The 16,089-nt window shown below is 29.3% G+C and overlaps 2 protein-coding genes across 2 annotated transcripts in view; both read right to left on the bottom strand.

Annotated features, from left to right (window-relative positions):
* LOC125839802 (protein disulfide isomerase-like 2-3) overlaps nt 1-16,089 on the bottom strand; it is a 367,278-nt gene that overhangs the window by 249,295 nt on the left and 101,894 nt on the right. The window lies entirely within an intron of this gene.
* LOC125839794 (xyloglucan galactosyltransferase XLT2-like) lies at nt 5,343-6,979 on the bottom strand. The gene has a single exon (XM_049518793.1). The coding sequence runs from the start codon at nt 6,820-6,822 to the stop codon at nt 5,374-5,376; it is 1,449 nt and encodes a 482-aa protein (XP_049374750.1). The 5' UTR covers nt 6,823-6,979; the 3' UTR covers nt 5,343-5,373.

Below are 16,089 nucleotides of genomic sequence, written 5' to 3'. Positions count from 1 at the left end.
GACTTTTGGATCCGTCATTGTTGCTAGTCAGTAGGTCCAGCACGAAACATTGTCCCTTTGAAATTAATGATATTTTAACCTATTTTAAAAGGTGTCTTATACTAGTAAGTAGTGGATGAATCTTTATGTACATATTTTTCTAAAGAAAGGAAAATAAAATTCATATATGATAAAATAAATATAATTATTTTTATTAAACACTTTTAAATTAAATATAATTTTTTGAATTGAGCATCTAAATATATGATAAAATATTTTTATTAAACACGCTTAGGGGAGGAGATCACAAGTGAAGAATCGAACCTCACCAACTAAGCTATTAAAGATTGCTCAAACATTTTCTTTTTTTTTAACCCCTCTCTAGGAGTAATTCCCACCTTTTTGTTTCCTCGATAACTCGAATCCACAACCTTAGGAATGAAGGTTGATGTGTTTATCATCTGAGTAGACCATAGTTTCAAGTAAATGTTACATAAATAAATTAACTATTTAAAATATGTTACTTCCTTTAATTATACGCATTGATCTCAATGAATCATAAAACCTCAAATTTGTTTTAAATGAGATTGATATATATTACTATATAAGAAGAGTGAATAAAATTCACTCTTCTTTCGACACGTGGTACCAAGATAGCCCACCTACTTTTATATTTGGTTTTTGAAGATGGCCCACCTATCACAAAGATGGCCCACCTACTTTTATACACTCCTCTTTCATTATATTTTAATTTTTTCCTTTTTAAATAGTACTAAAAAATAAATTTAAAATATCACAAATTCGATTAACTCTCAAAATTTTACGCGAATTCTATTATTAAGACGAAGGGAATAACATATATTATTTGAAAAATTACTATATAATTACTACTCTTCTTATATAGTAATATTTTAATTTTTTCCTTTTTAAATAGTACTAAAAAATAAATTTAAAATATTACAAATTCGATTAACTCTCAAAATTTTACGCGAATTGTATAATTAAGACGAAGGGAATAACATATATTATTTGAAAAATTACATTAGGAATACCATAAACCACAATAGTTAACAACTTACAATATTTGAAAAACATATTAACTCTCAAAATTTCACATGTGTCACATAAATTGGGACAAATGGAGTAACATATATTGTTTGAAATTGACGAAAAATAAACTATAAATTACAATAATTAACAAAAAAAATTGTCGGCTCCAAAAAATCTATCAATTAAGAACATATATTGTTTCAAATTGACGAAAAAGAAACTATAAATTACAATAATTAACAAAAAAATTCTCTCGACTCCAACAAATCTATCAATTAATGCCACATAAATTGGGACATGGAAAATAACATATATTCTTTAAAAATTAAGTTCAAAATGTACTATAAAATACAACAATTAACAACTTAATATAGTTAAGAGACATATAAAAAATGGTTAATATTTGAAATTTTGCATGTGCCACATAAATTAGAACAAAGAGAGTAATAAATATTATTTTCAAAATTCTGTAAAAAAAAGGTACTACAAATCACAATAGCTAACAATTTAAAATATTTTTAGAATCATATAAAAATTTCAATAACTTCTCAAATTTCATAATATATGACATAAGAAGAGGGAATAACCAATATATTTATAAAAAGAAATGACATATAAAATGAAATTGACAGAGTATTAGTTTTTGAAAATGGAAAAGGACAAAACACATATGAAATTAAAAGACATATAAAAAAAATTTGGTTTAACTCTCAAACATAAAAAGTAACATATGTTATTAAAAACTTTAATAAAAAGTACTATAATTTACAATAAATAATAACTTAAAATATCTACAAGACAACAAAAAAAAGACTAATTTTTGTACTGCTTGTGTCACATAAATTAGGATAGGGATGATTTTAAAATTTTAATTTTGGTTATACATTATAAAATAGCCGAAAAATTGAATGATATAATTTTTTTAAAAATAACCGAATGAATCGTCCTATCGATAACCCTAATGTTACTTCTACTCTGTTTATTTTTACTTAAATTTAGAAAGATATGTTTCATTTCTACCCTCAATCTTATCGGTACATTTATTTGCTATTTGAAATTGAAATTAAAAAGACAAATGACAAATAAGTTTTTATATTAGCTCACTTATGAGCAAAATATATTATAACAATTTTTACTAATTTTATAACAATACATAAACTATACTCTCTCCGTCCCATATTAGATGGGCACTTCCAACTTTACACGGTGATTAAGAAATCATTAATACATTGGAAGACTTCACCATTTTACCCTTTGTTTATATCAATGCACATTGAAATGAGTTACAAAAAATACACATACAATATAGGAATGGTCATATTAATTGTAGGGTAAAATGGAAAAGAATTAATTAATTCTATCCTAATTTAATAAGTGCTCAAATAATATGAATTTTTTTTTTTTAGTAAGATTCTCATCTAATATGGGACGGAGAGAGTAACAATATAACTTTATTAATGTTGGGTCCGGGCAGCGCCCGGGCTCTCTTTACTAGTATATATATATATATATATATAAAAGAAGATGACATATTTTATGTATGATTAACTTAGCTATCTAATATATACATGAGAACACATACAAAAGTATTTTCAAAATTTGAATCGAAAATATCATATAAAAACACTTTATGTGTTTTGTCCTTAATTGGAAGAAATTACACTTCAAACGTTTAAGCGAAATTTATTAAACGAAATTAAACGCACAAATACAAGCCGAAGCATGGGTCGCTTTAACTACAACGTGTTAGCATTATCTTTCAATAAAATTATAATTTGGTATAATCTTGTTTCCTTTTTTATTTTATTTTAATTTAATTTAATGTCATGTGGGATCTTCATAGTATTATCACTCCCCTATTGTGGCCCAACACAAATTGTAAAGACATAATACATAAATATGATCATTAATTTGTCTTCAACGGATAACTATGTCTTCCAACTTTAAGTAGTGGCGGATCCAGAATTTTACAGCTATGGGTGCTCACTATTTTTAACATAAATTTGTATCAATCAAAGAGCATAATTGCGAGCTAAAATCCTCAACAAGGGCGCTTTTTCTTCAATTCAATGCAATAGCCAATCGAAATATTTGGATTGATTCAAGAAAAAAAGGAGGAACAATGTACCTTCACATACAATCGTAATTACCGAAAAGGCAAACCAACGAGAGGGAGAATTTTTTTGCTTTTGAATTGGAACTAAAATGAAGGCGTTAGAACAAATTATTTTTTCCTTCCCTTTTCATTTTTCCTAATTAGACTGATGAGAAAGAAAAAGTTAATAGACATAAAAGATCACGATTGTTTATATTTTCGAGAGACTAAGTTGCATAATAGACATGAGCAGTGACCAATTCAAGATTTTAAGATCGTGGTTATTTTTTAAGCTATCAATCATAAAAAATAAATGTACAAATTCAATACTTGTCATAAGAAAGACAACTATATTTAATTATGATAGCGAAAAAAGATCAATTAAAAAAAAAGCTAGGATAATAATTATCTTGAAAAAGGAAAAAGGAATTTTGTACAAGATTTTGTTTTTAAAAAGTTAGCAAAAAAGATAGTTTATGAAAGGAAAAAAAAAGAGTAAAAATAACGTTAGAAAGAAGCTGGACAAGTCCATGTGGGTCCGTCTCTGACTTTGAGCGTATACAAATAGACACTTAAATTTATATAAAATTGAACAAGTAGACACACATGTCCTACATGGCATAAAACAAGTAGGATGCCACGTAGGACACAGAATTGCCATGTATATATTTGGTTAGAAGTATTATAGTTAATCCCAAAATTATTATCCAAGCATATATACTACAATAATTGAATAAATTATCTCATACATATGATGGGATAACTTTATCTATTCTATCATATATCATACTTATAAATTAACATATTTTGATTAGAAACATTATAGTTAATCCCGAGATTATTATCCCATCATATATACTACAACAATCGAATAAATTATTTCATACATATAATGGGATAACTTTATCTATCTATCATATACCATACTTAAAAACAAACATATGAAAAATATATAAGACCAATATAATTGAATACTTTCCTTATAATTTTGAACAATTTTTCTTTTATTTATTTTGTTTTATTCTTCTTTTCAGTGGTTGTGCCCCTCTTGGTGGATGAGAAAATGTGTAAAAAAGTACACAAAATTCAACATAGGGAAGGTCTAACATGCCTAAAATTTTATAGGAGAGTTTGCTTGGGTTGAGTAACAATGGAAGAGGAGAGTTAGGGAGAAGATGCTAATATAGATAAAACACATAATTAAGTGACACAACTGCATGAAATAATATACACTACCTCTAACTAATAATACTTGTTATGTTTTATTTTTTAGAGTTAAACTATATTAATTTTGATCAGTTTTAAGGTATATTTTATCGACAATCCAAAGTCATATAAAAAAATTACGATTTATAATATAACTTTCCATTATTAAATTAAATTTAAAAATCATTTAAATTAACTATGTGTATATATTTGTAAACACATGATTAGTTCAATAAAGTCTTTGATATAAGTAGTTACGTATTAATATAGAGTAGATTAAAATCTATTGTGATTTCTGAACCATAGACTAGATCTGCAAATCCATTGGCTGATTGACGTTTTCAAGAATTCAAAGAATGGGACCACAATGTTTTTATTGCTATGATCTATATAAAGAAAATATTTTTTTAAAATCTGAAAAAAGATGGGGAAAAGTGGGTGAAGCAATCTTTCAATAATTTTTAATTTAATTATAAATGAATTCCTACGTAATTCATTAACTTGATGTAAATACATATGAGTAATTTTTGTCATATTTTATTTTTTGATATCTTAGATCATATCTCGGGTGAGTCAATAGGATTGTTTATTGCAATTGGACAAAAATCAATGGGTAAAAATTTAGAGACTTAACTTTGAACTTGACATATATTATTAATTTCGTCCCCAAATTATAGACATCCATCTACTTAATTAATTAAATTTAAATATATTTTCAATCATACACTAAACAAATATTATAACTTATTAATTTGTTATAATTGAATGATTTAATAAATTATATAATACTATATTATATATTTTTCAAAAGTATAGCAACTTATTCGTTGTTCAAGAAGAATAGAATAGGACGTACATACACATCTCTATGAAATTTCAAAAGTGAGATTTTTTACAAAAGCAAAAATAAAATAAAGATAGATATTACGACATTCTGAATTTAACTATTTTTATCCACCAATCAAAATTTTTTTTAAAAAAAACTGCAAAAAAGAAGAAGAAGAAGAACCTCTGGCATGGCAATAATGCTTACGATTCAAATACTAATCTCTGCGAGACTTCAATCTCTTCAATACTCTATCAATGGTGATATCAAATGCATCTTTAACACTCCCTAAATCTTTACCTGGCGTTGCGTAAACAAATTTAGGAAGAAGATTAATCAACGTCTCTCTCATTTCCTTCACCTTATCTTTATGAATCCCTTGCAAAACTTGCAGAATCATACTCCCATTTGTATCTCTCACATTATCATGATCGATGAACACTGTATAACTCTCCGCCACCCATGGCAGATGCCATTCATACTGACCTTTAAATGTTCCTCTCCAGAAATAAACCGGGATTGAACCGGCTAACATACAGTCAAAAGTAGACCGTCTAGTTAACCCATCGCCTCGTGGCTGTAAGCAGAACTCGGAATCTAGAAAAGATTCCAAAATCGCTGGAGCTCCGTCGGAACAGACGGTGGTAGCGCAATCGACGGCGAGACAGTTTTCTTCGGATTTACAGTAATCCATTAGTACTCCTCGGAAATCGTTTTTGATTTTCTCACGCTTAGCTCCGACGAAGGAGAAGAGCTTTGTACGGTCGTAGTTCCGGATGTAATTCTGCCATTGGACTATATCGGATTCAGATCTCGGGTGAAAAGCTGTTGGATAAGGTACGCTTTCTTCTAAATCGTCATTTAGATGCTTTTCTACTGATAAACGGAACACATTCTTCATCAATGGCATGTAGAGCAAACTCGATCCCCATTCCGAATCGTTAGCAGTTAATCGTCGGAAATCCCAAGTTAATCGGCCAAGCATAATGAAGTGATCTACTCCGTTAGCTCTAGTAAAAGTCGGCTGCTCTTTCAACCAATCGAGAACCATTTCACCTTTCCGATCTCGATCTTTCGCCGTATAATTAAACCACAAAAACCTCCCAATATCAAGTCCGGCGTAAAACGGAATATAAAACCCCGTTGCTTTTTCCGGATCCATAATCCTGCACTTATGGCTCAATATTCTATTATGATAAATAACCTCAGCAGCATACATGTCAGTCCAGTACCAAGCTGGAGTGATATCTTCCGGTACAACGCGTTCGAGCCCAGTAGCACTGGGCCCAAACCCACCGTTGGAAACCGCTTTACAGCGTGATTTCCACGGGTCTAGTTCCTCACATTTGTCAATAAACTCCGTGTTGAAAGTAGCAGGTAGGTCGTAGACGTAGACGTAACCGGATTGGCAGTCCGGATTGAGTGCTACCAGCTGTTGGGAGTTGGACAGCGGTGGATGAGGCGGAGAGGAGCGGATGAGGAAGAAGAGGATTAAGATCTGGAGGAATATGGTAATAAGAAGCCATACACAGTGAGTTAAAGGGATTTGAGATTTGACGGTGTGGAAAGCGTGTTTGAGCTCAAAGGTTAGTTTGGATTTCTTAGAAGAATCATGATGATGTTCGTTACTGTTGCTGGATCTCTTCGAGAGATTCAGCTGCATCATCGTTGTTTAACACTAAAAGAGACAATGAAAATGATAATCACAACGATGACAAATGTTTTGAAACAGCGAAAGAGAGTAAGCTTAAGATTGGTGTTTCAAAGGAGCTAACAAGTAGTACGATTTGCTTATAACTAGCTACCTAGTTAGGTTTATTATTAAACCTGAAAAAAAGAAAACAAAAAAAAAAAAACTCAATGTTTGTCCTTTTGTGTCTGTGTGAATTATTTTGAGCGTATTTGACTGTTGTCATTTTATGGGTTTGAATTTCTAGAGGTAAACGTAAATTTTTGCTGTAATTTTATTTTTTATATTGGAGTATTTTATTAAATATTTTAAATTATTAATATTGATAATATAGTTTATGAAATTTTCAAATACACAAATAAGAAATACCATATTGTAAATACTTTTTACTCCATTAGTACCATTTTAAATGATATAGTTTGACTTAACACTAAAGAGTTTAAAAAAGAAAGAAAGAATTTTTAAATTTATGGTTAAAATAATTAATGGATGTTTGTGTAACTATAAATCATTTCATTAAGATAAAATAAATATTATAAAATTAAATTATTACTAAACATAAAAATATGTCATTCTTTTTAGAGCTGACTAAATAATTTGATCAAATAAGAAAATGCAGCTATCTAGATCAGCATATAGTACTAGTAAAACCAAAGCTCAACAAAAACAACATGCTCAGCGCAAAAGGGTTGTATACGTAAATCTTTGTTAACTTTATTTTTAGAACATAAAAAAGTTGTTTCCGATGCTAAAAATTAGATTCAATAGTATTGAATTCAGAAATGATAACATTATTGTGGATGGTACCTAAAGGTGATAATAACATTATACTATAGTTTCAATGGGTGACCTTTTTCCAGAAGGCATAAAGCAAGTGCAATAAGTTGGAAAATGACATTTGATTTTTGTAGAGACATCAAGATTATTGTTTAGTATTAAAACGCGGTTTAATTAGATGTATATTAGTAGCAATTGGACAAAATCTCTGAAAGACAGATAGGCAACCAGTAAATAGCTGTTTTTTTATTTTTCTTTTATAGTAAACCATATATTAGTTTGTACAAAATCAAACCGAAAACTGAACTAAACCGCAAATCGAGTTAAACCGAGAAAAAAAACCCAACTAGTGGTTGGTTTGACTTGGTTTGGTATTGAAAAAAAAAAATCGACTATATTTGGGTTGGTTTGGTTTTAACTAAAAAATACCAACCCGAGACCAAACCAACCCGACGTTGTATATATAATTTTAAAATTTTATTTTATACATAAAAATATTTACTTTGATATAATTTTTAAATATTTCTTATACTTTTTCATAGTTTTTTATCTTTTAATATATTATTTCAAGTTTGAAACTTAGAATTCTGAATGGTTCAATAAAGATCATAGTCTATAGATGTTGATAATTATAATAAAGCTTAAATCAAAATCAAATTAATATTAATGCAAAAAGAAAATCAATTCAACACTAAGAATGACAATAATATTGAATATTTATTCTTTGGTTTTACATTGGTTTAGACAATTCAAATACATAATCTAGTTTTAATTTCCTTTAATATTTAGTCATGTAACTAATTTCCTTTAAACTTATTTTAACATGTTTTAGTACTTTTAAATTATGATAATTTTCATTATGACTTGTTAATTTACAATATTTGTTTTACGCTATTTCATTATTATTATTTTTTTGTTGGATATTTTAGTGTCATTACTCATATCATATTTTGTGTTATTTTCTTAAGAAACACCTTAGATAGTTATATTTGGTAGGACTAAAAAATATTTGAAGTACAAGTAAATTATATGTTTGTATGAATACTTTACCGAAAAAACTCGAAAATCCGAAAAAACCCAAATTTTATTGATTTTGTTTGATTTATAGATTTAAAAATCTGACACAAATAATTTAATTTGATATTTAAAAACTCAAATCAACCCGATCATGTACACCCCTAATTATCACATAGAATAGTAAATCTCATCTGCTTTTAAAGGGTTCAGATGAGCACATGCCTGGAGACAAACACAGTTTCACAATGCCTCTCTTTTTTATTTTAAAAATGTGTAATTACTGAAAGATATATTCATTTAATTGTTATATTTACTTTTCTTTTTTGCCATTTTCTAGGAAGAAGGTAAGATCATCTCAACTCCTCTCTATTTTTTATTCTCTATTCTTTATATTTGAAAAGTAAAATAGAGAATATCTTCTCCAATTCCTATCTATTTCCCCCTTTTGCTCTCCAATTATAGAGTGTTGAATAATATTTCTCCAAATTTAGAGAACTACTATTCATAATCTCTATTTCACTTTTTGAATATTATACTATTATTTCAATTATTTTGTAATTAACATATTATTTTTCATATAAGGTCATTAATTAAATATTTAATATTCTTTTAAATGTTATATAACATTTTAAAAATATATTAATTAATATATACTACTTTCATTCCGAATTAATAATATTTCAAGTATTTTTTAATTTTCATCACATTAAGTGATATAATTTGAAATTATTATTGATTTTCACTATGAAGAATTATCACAATTTAAATGATAAGATGAAAAACTTAATATTAAAAAAAAGATTTATATTATGAAATAAGGAAATAAAAATGAAATGGAAATAATAATATAATATTGAGGAAAGAGAACAAGATTCATTTTGCGAGAGTAAGGGCTTTGGGTCGAGATCCATGGGTGACGCCATTGTTGAAAGTGAAAAGAAAAGCTACGGGAATTGATACAGAACAAAAGAGAAAGTGCAGAAGGATTTCTTCATTATTTTTTTTGCTTTCAGCAAATCAAATTGTTAACTTTTTTTCCAATTTTTGTCGTTCAATCTTTTTCTGATACATATGGATTCAGATCTTTCAGTGTATCTAGTTAATTTTGATTTTTAAATGGGAAAAAGGATAAATATACCCCCGAACTATCGTAAATGATATCTAAATACCCTCCGTTATACTTTTAGGACTCTCATGTCCTTGCTGTCCAAAATTTGGAACGTATATACCCTTCTGATAGTCGGCGAGACACGTGGCATCATCTCAATGTCCCACCTAAAATTATTTAATTTTTAACCCAAAAATTACCCGTGACCCGAATAATTTAAACACCCGACCCAAATTATAAACCACAGACTGACCTAAACGAAAAATTATAATCTACCAACTAACCCAAATGAAAAAAAGAAAAAAAAAAAGAAGGTAACAACAGCCATTGCCTCTTTCATCTATTAATCACTTCTTCTTCAGTGAAATCTTTTCCAATTTCATCTTCTTCAATGAAAACCATTGCCTCTTCAATGCCTCTCTTTTTCTTAGCTTTTCATGACACATTTTCAATTGTATTTTAGCATTTGAGTGATGTTTTTCTTCAGATTATTGTTTTTGCAGAAGCAATCATTGGTTTGAGTATCAAGTGGAAGTTTCAGTAGTGTGAAGTTCGAGTATCCACTCATCACCCAAATCGCTGCCTCTCCCGATCAGTTGAAAAGTGTGAGATACAAAATTTTAGCATTACTTGAAAAATCATTGAGTATTACGTCAAATTCCGTTTTCACCTCATCCACAACTGGAGCATCTGTTGTTGCTCTACCAGAACGGCGACGACGGCAGCGGGACTACCTCCTCCGATGCTTTGACGGCGGCAAAAAGACGAGCGAAAGTTGCTCGGTGCTGATGGAGTTTGGGAATGCGAATGGGGTGCTCTAGTGTTTTGGTGGGGAAGGAAATTGAAGCTTTTAATTTATTGGAGCTTGAAAAATGAAGAACTTGGCCGGAAGTTCTTTGAGAAATTGGAGAAATCTACAGAAGATGGAGAAGTGTTTTTGGGTTATAATTTGGGGTGGGTATTATCTTATTTGGGTGGGTTTTAAAATTATTTTGGGCGGGTCTTCAAAATTATGGGTCAAAATTTAATAAATTTCGGATAGGCATTCTAGATTGAGACACGTGTTCCGCCGTTAGTAGAAAGGGTACATACGTTCCAAATTTTGGACGGCAAGGACATGAGAGTCCTAAAAGTATAACGGAGGGTATTTAGATACCATTTACGATAGTTCAGGGGTATATTTGTCCTTTTTCCCTTTAAAAATTAATGCATAATTTGTTTGTTTCACCTTTATGATACATTACAATTTTATCATGTACAATATATCATTTTCAAATATTAGTTTTGATACATAACCCTAATTTATTGAAACACAAATTAGTATGTATCATGTTCATAGTTATGTATTGAATACACAAATATTACAAATTTCGTTATCTTTTACTACCGATACATACACCCAGCCGTATTCAACTAGTAGAAGGCTATATATAGGTAGACACTATCAAATTTTACAGTTGATACATAAACACTAATGTTTGATAACAAAATTAGTTTGTATCATATTCATAGTTATGTATATGGCACATAACTTTGTTATGTATACAACATAATTATGTATCAGATGTTATGATACCACATGTTGTTAAGTATCTGCAATACTGTTTTATAAATAAATTAGTGCATATCATATTCATAGTTTTTTTTGTATATGATACATAACTATATAAAATTGTCGACTTTTTTTTTTGAATCTGTTACGATTTGGAGAGATTTGAGAGAAGAAAATTTGAAATTTGAATTGTTGGAGATGTTATGTGGAAGAGATTGATATCAATTTGATTTGCATGATTTGGGGAATTGACATTTAATTTCATATTTTATTTTCTTTTTAATCTCAACAAACTAGTTATATAATGTATCAAATGTGAAGAATAAGATGTATCTGGATGGCAACAATTTTAAGGGATTTTTGTAAATTGAAAAAGAGTAGGGATAAGATGTAATTTGCTCCTTACACTATGGGATTCCTAAAAGTTATACTTTATTTCTATTATTTTGTAATTAACATATTATTTTTCATACAAGGTCATTAATTAAATATCTAATATTTGAAATTCTTTTAAATGTTATATAACATTTTAAAAATATATTAATTAATATGTACTACATTCATTATGAATTAATAATATTTCAAGTATTTTTAATTTTCATCACATTAAGTGATATAATTTGAAATTATTATTGATTTTCACTATGAAGAATTCTCACAATTTAAATGATAAGATGAAAAACTTAATATAAAAAAAAAAAATTATATTATGAAATAAGGAAATAAAAATGAAATGAAAATAATAATATAATATTAAGGAAAGAGAACAAGATTCATTTTGTGAGAGTAAAATAGATAATTTGATTGAAGTTGATTTGTATAAAATATATAAAACTCTATATTTGTAAAGTAAAATAGAAGGTAGAGTTGGAGATGCCCAAGTGATATATATCATGTTGGCACATGAATGGACACAACTAAATTATACTTCCATTTTTTTTCTTTGCCTAACAACTATCGAGTAAAAACTTAATGGTCAAAGGACATCCGATAGATTTGAAACAATACATTAAAAATTAGCATATGATCTTTGCACAAAAATAAAAAATAAAAGTAAAAACTTAATGCATAGAATTTTATATTTTCTTTAAGACTTTAAGACATATAATCAAGGTTAAAATAATAAAATGTTTTGTTATTTTCTAAAAGTGAATAGTTTTCTATCTAAACTAAATAAAAATAATCCCATATTTTGAAAGGAACCATTTGAGAGGAAGATATTGGAATGAACGGATGAGAAATATGAGTGGATTTCACGTCCTTAAATAGAGTATAAATAATAATAATAATAATAATAATAATAATAATAATACTGGGGTCACCGCCTACGGCCTATGCATTGAACCAACGAACCAATAAGCCTATGCATATTCGCAATGTGGCAATATCCTCCACCACAAATTTCTTTAGATAGGGCCTCTCACTCACTCATCACAAATTGGGTCCTCTTCATTTATTCATCCCGTGACTTAGAATAATTATTGATTTTTTTTTTTTGGAAATTCAATTGTACACAGAATGAATCGTATTAGGAAAAGCAAGTTCTTGAGTTGCAATTTTGAGAGTAATAGAATGAAAATTTGATGTCATTCATGCGAAGGAAAAAAGATATATTTATAATATTATTGTAGGTAATGTCTTGTGTATATTTCACGCTTCTTAATTTGCATGTTAAAATTATTACGTTTGTTTGTTGGGAGAGACTGTTGAATCCTCATAAAACATTATTGACAAGGTTTATTTATTTCAAAGACTTGATAAACTTCACCTCCTGACTTATTGCTCTAGAAGCCATTTGTCGACCGATAGAAGCAGTGGCGGAGTCAAAAATTTTACAAAGGACTTACGCTTTGCACCTGAAGGAGATTCTCCAGTTGGGTACAGTGCAAAGCCTTCCATTTCGGCGGATTGAAAGGGCAATAAAGGACTTAAATCTCTTTCTTGAACTTGAAAAAGTGTAAATTCTTCCTTTTTTTATCCCAATTTCCCACTCTTTCTGTGAGGTAAAACCTCACCACACTACACACTTTTCGACACAAGGGTGTCCAGAAATAACACAATAAAAACTCTTTTAAAAAAGCTTTCATACTCCATAAAGGGTGATTTCAGGCTTGTGGGTGATACTCATAGAAGCCGTGCTGCTCTCCAATTAAGTCGGTGGCAAACTTGCTTCATTACTTCAAACATTTGATGGATACGAATAATATTTATAGGTGCAACTTAAGGTTGTGCCTGACCTGAGAAATGTATATGTACCTAGAATTATGTCCTTTTGCATGTTTATTTGTGTTTTTAATGTTAAAATATTGTTTCATAGGTATCTATTGTCATAAAAATGGCCAAAACAAGGAAAAACTGTGAAATGTTTCAAAAAAATAATAAAAAATCATTATATTGTCTATATACTGATTTACCTATGATCTTGTGTGAAATGTGACCAGGCCTAACATCTTCTTCAATTTTATGAACAACTTCAATTTTAATGGCTTTGTGAATATATCAACAACTTGTTCTTCGGTCTTGCAATAACAACCATTATCTCTTTATCTTGGACCAAGTCACGAATGAAGTGCCATTTGATGTCAATGTGTTTGCTATGGCCATGAAAAATTGAATTTTTTGTTTACGCAATTGCAGACTTGCTATCAAAGAATATTTTTGTAGGACTATCTTGTTTGTGTTGAAGAAATTCAATCATCCATCTCAATCATAATGCTTGTGTAGTACTACTTGTTGCAGTCATATACTCTGCTTCAACAGTTGATAAAGCAACAACTTGTTATTTCTTTGAAGACCATGAAATACACTAGATCCCAAATAAAATGCATAGCCAGAAGTACTTTTTTTTTGCATCATATCTCCAGACCAATCACTATCAGTAAATCCAAACAAGATTACTATCATTAGTCTTTGAATAAAATATGCCATCAGAGCGTGTATCTTGAATATATCTCAAAATTTTCTTGGCAGCTTGCAAGTGAGATTGACGCGAAAACTCCATAAATCTGCTAATTAATAATAAGTAATATCAGGCCTGGTAGAAGTCAAGTATATATCTTAGACTCCCTACCAATTTTCTAAAATATGTAGCATCAACAAAATCACCAGTTCCATGTTTGGTCAACTTCAATTTCTCTTCAATAGAGGTCAAGATTGATTTGGCTTTATCCATATTAAATCTTTACAAAATATCACTCGCATATTTATTCTGAGAGATAAAGATTCCATCTTTCAATTGAGAAACTTCAATGCCAAGAAAATAAGACATTAATTCCAAATCAGTCATCTCAAATTGGCTAGTCATAACCTCCCTAAACTCAGAAAATAGTTTAGGATTATTGCCTGTAAATATTAAATCATCCACGTATAAGCACACAATGAGAATGTCTCCATTAGTATTGAATTTTATGTATAATGTATGCCCATAAGGAAATCTATGCAAATCATGTCCCATAAAATAAGAATCAATATAATGCATTCTTCAACTTGTAAACTTTATTTTCTAAACCTTTTTGACATATCCCATAGGTTGCTCAACTTACACTTCTTCCTCAAGAACACCATTCAAGAAAGCAGATTTAACATCCATTTGATGTATTTTTCAACAGTTATTTGTAGCGAGAGAAATAATCATTCGAATAGTATCAAGTCTAGCAACAGGAGCAAATACCTCAAAATAATCAATAACTGCCATATGTTTGTATCCTTTAACAACTAATCTTGCCTTAAAGCGGTCTACTTCTCCAGATGGTTTGTATTTGCTTTTGTGTACCCACTTGATTTCAATTTGTTGTTTTGAAGGCGATAAATTTGTCAACTTTCAAGTGTTATTTTTCTCAATAGCACCAATTTCTTCATCCATTGCATTCATCCAATGATCATCTTTGGCAGCTTACTCAAAAGTAATTGGATCACAATCGACAAATATTGCAAAGTTCACAGTATCTTCATTGAACAAATTTTTATTATTGTCAACAACATAATCATGTAAACGGACTGGTAGTTGGCAATTTCTTTGTGGACGAATCGATGTTTCTGTTTGATCAGGAAGAGCTACTTGTTCATCTTGATATCTGCTAGAACTTCGTTCCTCCATAGTTGAAACTATTGGTTCAGTCCTAGGCAACTCAAAAATTTTCTTTGACCATTCTCAAATATTGTATTCATCAAAAGTTACACCTCTACTAATAATTACCTTTCCTGTATCTGAATAAAATAACTTGTAACCTTTTGGCTCATGACTATAGCCAATAAAGATACATTTTCTGCCTTATCATCTAATTTCTTTCTCAAAACATCAGGAACATGAGCATAAGCAAGACAACCAAACATTTTTAGATGAGATATATTTGATTTCTTACCAGTCCAAACTTCTAGTGGAGTCTTTCCCAATTTGGATCGAGTTGGACATCTGTTTAGAACATAAATCGCACATGAGACAGCTTCGGGAATATTGTTGGAATGCATCATTGATCTCATCATATCCATCACTGTTTTATTTTTTCTTTCAACTACACCATTTTATTGAGGAGTATATGAATGATGTTTAATGTCACACTTCTTCAAATAGTCATCACAAAAAAGAAACTCAGTGCCCCTATTAGTTCTTAATATCTTAACAAAGTGTCAACTTTGCCTTTCTACGTAAACTTTAAAGATTTTGAAGACTTCACATGTATCAGACTTATTTTTCAGAAAATATACCCAAGTTTTTCGTCTAAAATCATCAATAAAAGTAATAAAGTATTTACTACCTCCATTGGAAGGAACTTTAACCGAACACAAGTCT

The sequence above is a fragment of the Solanum verrucosum genome, unplaced genomic scaffold (genome assembly GCF_900185275.1).
Source record: "Solanum verrucosum unplaced genomic scaffold, falcon-dt-bn FXZP01000175.1, whole genome shotgun sequence".
NCBI lineage: Eukaryota > Viridiplantae > Streptophyta > Magnoliopsida > Solanales > Solanaceae > Solanum > Solanum verrucosum.
The sequence above is the reverse complement of the archived record's forward strand: the minus strand, read 5'-3'. Positions and strand labels throughout refer to the sequence as shown.

What these genes read in the sequence shown, in the direction of transcription:
- LOC125839794 (XM_049518793.1), bottom strand. Translation starts at nt 6,822, where the DNA reads ATGATGCAGCTGAATCTCTCGAAGAGATCCAGCAACAGTAACGAACAT.